We start from the raw sequence: 4,264 nt of genomic DNA on the forward strand, positions 1-4,264 counted from the left end.
ATTGATAAACTAATACTCCATATTAATGATTTAGTATTAGATAAAAAGCACCACTCTAAGAATGAATTCAAATTTTTGGATAATAAGTTCCCAATATTATCAAAAAATAATATTAGATACTGTATTAGCAAATTAGATAAAATCTTAATAAGGGATAGCCAAATTTTCTAATCATCTGAATAATAATAAAATCGTTAAAGATTATATGATTAATATTTTGAAAAATCAACTAATAAAACCTTTAGAAAAATTTACAGAGAATCCACTTCCTATTGAATTATTACTTCCTGAATATCTAAAAGTTGCTATTTATAAAAATGAGATTACTGAGAACCCTAAAAAAAAGATAAAATTATAATTTTTTAATATTACCATATATAGAAAATAAATTTTAAAGGTTTAAATTAAAATAATTTTTATTTGTCTTCAATATTTCCCCACTTTTTCATATTAAAATCATGTCCATCTAAATATTCCTTATTTAATTCTTTTACTATTTTTTCAAATTGACTTTTATCCTCGCTTCGAACTTCTTCAATACAGGCAATTGCTGCACTTTTCCTATTAACTAAACTTCCTAACAATTTTTGATTTTTAATAATGCAGTACGAAGTGTTTTTGAATTTGCATAATGAAGGAACAAAAAGAACAATCTCAATAGGATCAACATCTGCTGCAATGAAAACTAGCTTTGCCTTTTCAGATTCAATCAATTTTACAACATGTTTAGACCCACTTTTAATGAATAAAGGTTTTGTTTCAAGTTTTCCCTTATTGACTTTTAGTCTTTCTTTTCTTTCCTTGCTATTTTCTGGTTTGTATTTCTCAAGAATGTTTTTCAATTTTTCGAAATTTTCATCACTTAAAAAATTTTTGAATTGAAAAATTGCAGGAGGAGTTTTAATTGCATTCAACAGTTTTATCTTCTTTTGTTCAATAACATTTTTTCTTAATTGTTTTTCGCTTTTCTTTGATAACCATTTTGGGTTAAGTTTAAGTAAATCTTTCTTTTCAGTTACGTTTCTGTCTGTTTTGTTCAAAGTTTTTACCATTCTAAAAAAATAAAAATTTTTAAAATATTTTTTAAAAATTTAAATTATAAAATTTTATGAATAATCAAATAGATGTTTTATAGTTTTTCTGTTAACTAATATAACGTATATACCTAACAATATAATAATAATTCTATTATTCTATATAAAAAGAAAGTTATTTTAATATAATATTAATATTTATTATTAGATTTTAATTTTTGGGTATTAAAAAACGAATTTAAAACAAGTGAATTTTGTCGAGAATTCTATTAATAATGTTCTTTAAAAATAATTTTATTGTCATTTATCTTTAATTTTAATATAATCTACGAAAATTAGAAATAATATTTTCTCATAAAATTTTAGTAGTTTTTATATATAAAAATACATTATTATTTACTAATATTTTTAATTCTAAATTACTTATTAAAATTATATATTTAACTTTTTTAACTTCTGGAACTCAATTCTTAATTCGAGTTCATGTTTTCTTTCTAAAAATTTTTTAGCTTTAGATATTTCAATAAATATTGATATTCTATTTTTAGAAATATTATTAGGAGAAAGAATTAACAAAATCTTTTATTTTTTAAAAATTAATAATTAATAAATTATTATTACAAAATAAAAAATAAATATTTCACCAAACAATAGAATTAGAATCATAATTTTTTTTTAAATATAAAATTGTTAAACAGCAATTAATAGAACCTATAATTCAATTTTTATTAAAATTATTTTAAAATTTTTTATTTATTTACATTATAAAAAAAATTTATTAAATTGTTATACCTTTCAAAAATATTTCAAATAAAAATGCCGAAAACATCTCAAACCCTCGAAATCTCTCCTTCTTCTACATCATCCCCATCTACCCCAACACCTACCAATACATTTTCAATAAAAAAGAACCGAACAGAACTAAGAGCATTTAAAGAAGCGTTTCCATTAAAACTAATAAGTCCGGAGTCTAGAAAAACACAGCTACATAGACACGATCAAAAAATATTGAAAAGAGTGACCAGTTTGTCACTGGCTGAGCGTATTGATTTGAAAAATTTGTTAGAGTTTACGTCAAGGAATAAAGGCCTGTTTCATGCTAGTAAAAACTTTTATGGAGAATGCTTAGCAGTAAATGTTAGTTTTGATTCGAGTAAGAATAACTTAAGCAATGCTAATAATATAAGTGTTAATGATGCCTCTGATTTAGATAAAAATTTAAATATTGTGAATAGAGATGAGTCAGCAGTATTTTTTTTCCAATACGGTGTAATAGTTCTTTGGGGTCTTACAGAAAACCAAGAAGCCTATCTCATCCGTACAATATCACCATTCCTTCATCGCAAGTACGATCTAAAATCAATTCAATCAGAAACATTCCTATACGGTCTTTCTTCAGAATCTTACTTCTGCAATGACGTATTCTATCTTGAAACAGAAGACGACTTCAACAAAATGGTAATCTCAAATGCACTAGCACAATCAGTAAAATTAGATTACTTCGAACTACACATAGAAGACATAATATCGTCGATATCAGAGCTTCCTACAGAACTTTCAATAAGAGGAAAACTCCGTGCAGACTTTAACAAAAAAAAGCTAATGAGAATAACAGGACAATTATTCGTAGTACAGTTCGATTTGAACTTGTTAAGCAACATTCTTGACAGTCCAGAGATATTGTGGTACTATTCAGAATATGAACCATTGTATGTGTCATTAAAGGTGTGTTTGGAGATAAAGCAGAGAACAGAGTTGTTAAATAAAAGAATTGATACTATAAAAAGTATGTTAGACGTGTATGTTGGGATGAGTATAGATGGAGGATGGAGTGAGTTGTTTAAAGGATGGAGTGCTGTGGTATTGGGTGCGGTATTTGGAGTAGCTTTGGTAAAAGTGGTAGAGTTTGTTTTTAGAAAAGGGTAGCATTTTAATATTAAAATTTTTATTGATTATTTTTATTGTATTATTTATTATTATATATTTAGCTATACAGAGAATAAAATATAATTGAATAATCCTAAATTTTAATTATAAATTAAATATCTAATCTTGTCATCTTCTTTAAAATTTTTTAAACATCTCCTTATTCTTATTTATTTGTCTTTATAAGAACTCTTAATATATATTTATAATTTAAATTGCACACTTTTTTAATCTAATTACACAAATTCTCATAAGACTCATATATAATATTTTATTTCGTAACCTATTTTCATTATACCTTCTCTATACGTTTTACACCAGATTCACACAGATTAAATTGGATAATCAACACCTTATTCTAATATTTTGAATTTAGACTATTCTACTCTTTCTTTAGACTTATGATAATAGGGGCTAGCATACATAAATATACTTATTTAAATATTGAAATTTTGTATAATAATAATATCTTTAAAGAATCACATTTAAAAGGTTTAAATATATTTTTTAGTATTTATTTAATCTCCTATCTTGATTATTTTACAAACGATGTAAATAATTATATTCCAATAAACCATATTAAAGTCCACAAAATTTTAATTCCTCATTAAACCTCTTTAATTAATTAAATATTACTTCTTTACTTGAAAAATTTAAATCTATAAGATTTCTGGAAATTAAACTTCATTTAATTTCAGAATATAAATTTCCAAAGTCTTTATAATTATAATTTTTATGTATAATTAAAAAATAAGAACTGTTTGAAATATTTCTTAAGATTATAAGTGGTTTATTATGTTTTTTATTGCTTTAAAGCGATTCTTTTCAATATGTTTCTACTATTTAAAAATTTTATATTTTTTACCTTTTCCCTTCTTTTCATTTTTATCATATTCCTGTAACATTCTTTATGTCTTAAAACTTTTAAAAAATATCTTTCAATTTTTATATTCAATTATATGTTCAAATTATCTTTTTAAAATTAGTATTTTTATAATAAAAGGAAAACATATTTTTTTAGAGTAAAACTTTTAGAAAATATTCAATTATGTTTTACCATTTCTTTAATATTTATTTAAAATAGCTTTTTATACAATTGTTTCATTAAAAATTTTTTAGATTTTAATAATAAGGTTCTTATCAGTTTTAGAAGGAAAATAGTAAAAATTTCTAGATATATTTTAGTAATTAAGTCATTAAAAAGACAATGACCTGTTTTATATGAAAATATAGCGTTAATACAATTTTTTAATAATTTTTATTACATTAATATTTTTATACAAAATATATTTTAGTATTTAATT

At 22.6% G+C, this 4,264-nt stretch overlaps 2 protein-coding genes across 2 annotated transcripts; one reads left to right on the forward strand and one right to left on the reverse strand.

Annotated features, from left to right (window-relative positions):
* Positions 1–407: 407 nt before the first annotated feature.
* Positions 408–1,052, reverse strand: LOC121131158 (uncharacterized). Its single transcript, XM_040726688.1, has one exon. The coding sequence runs from the start codon at positions 1,050–1,052 to the stop codon at positions 417–419; it is 636 nt and encodes a 211-aa protein (XP_040582622.1). The 3' UTR covers positions 408–416.
* Positions 1,053–1,850: 798 nt separating this feature from the next.
* LOC121131159 (uncharacterized) lies at positions 1,851–2,924 on the forward strand (the record flags this gene model as incomplete). The annotated part of the gene is made up of 1 exon (XM_040726689.1): positions 1,851–2,924. A coding segment is annotated over exon 1 (1,074 nt), but the record flags the coding sequence as incomplete, so codon positions are not given.
* Between the last annotated feature and the right edge of the window lie 1,340 nt (positions 2,925–4,264).

This window comes from Lepeophtheirus salmonis, unplaced genomic scaffold (genome assembly GCF_016086655.4).
Source record: "Lepeophtheirus salmonis unplaced genomic scaffold, UVic_Lsal_1.4 unplaced_contig_19050_pilon, whole genome shotgun sequence".
Lineage (NCBI taxonomy): Eukaryota > Metazoa > Arthropoda > Copepoda > Siphonostomatoida > Caligidae > Lepeophtheirus > Lepeophtheirus salmonis.

Coding starts and splice junctions, on each gene's coding strand:
- LOC121131158 (XM_040726688.1), bottom strand. CDS start 1,052: ATGGTAAAAACTTTGAACAAAACAGACAGAAACGTAACTGAAAAGAAA.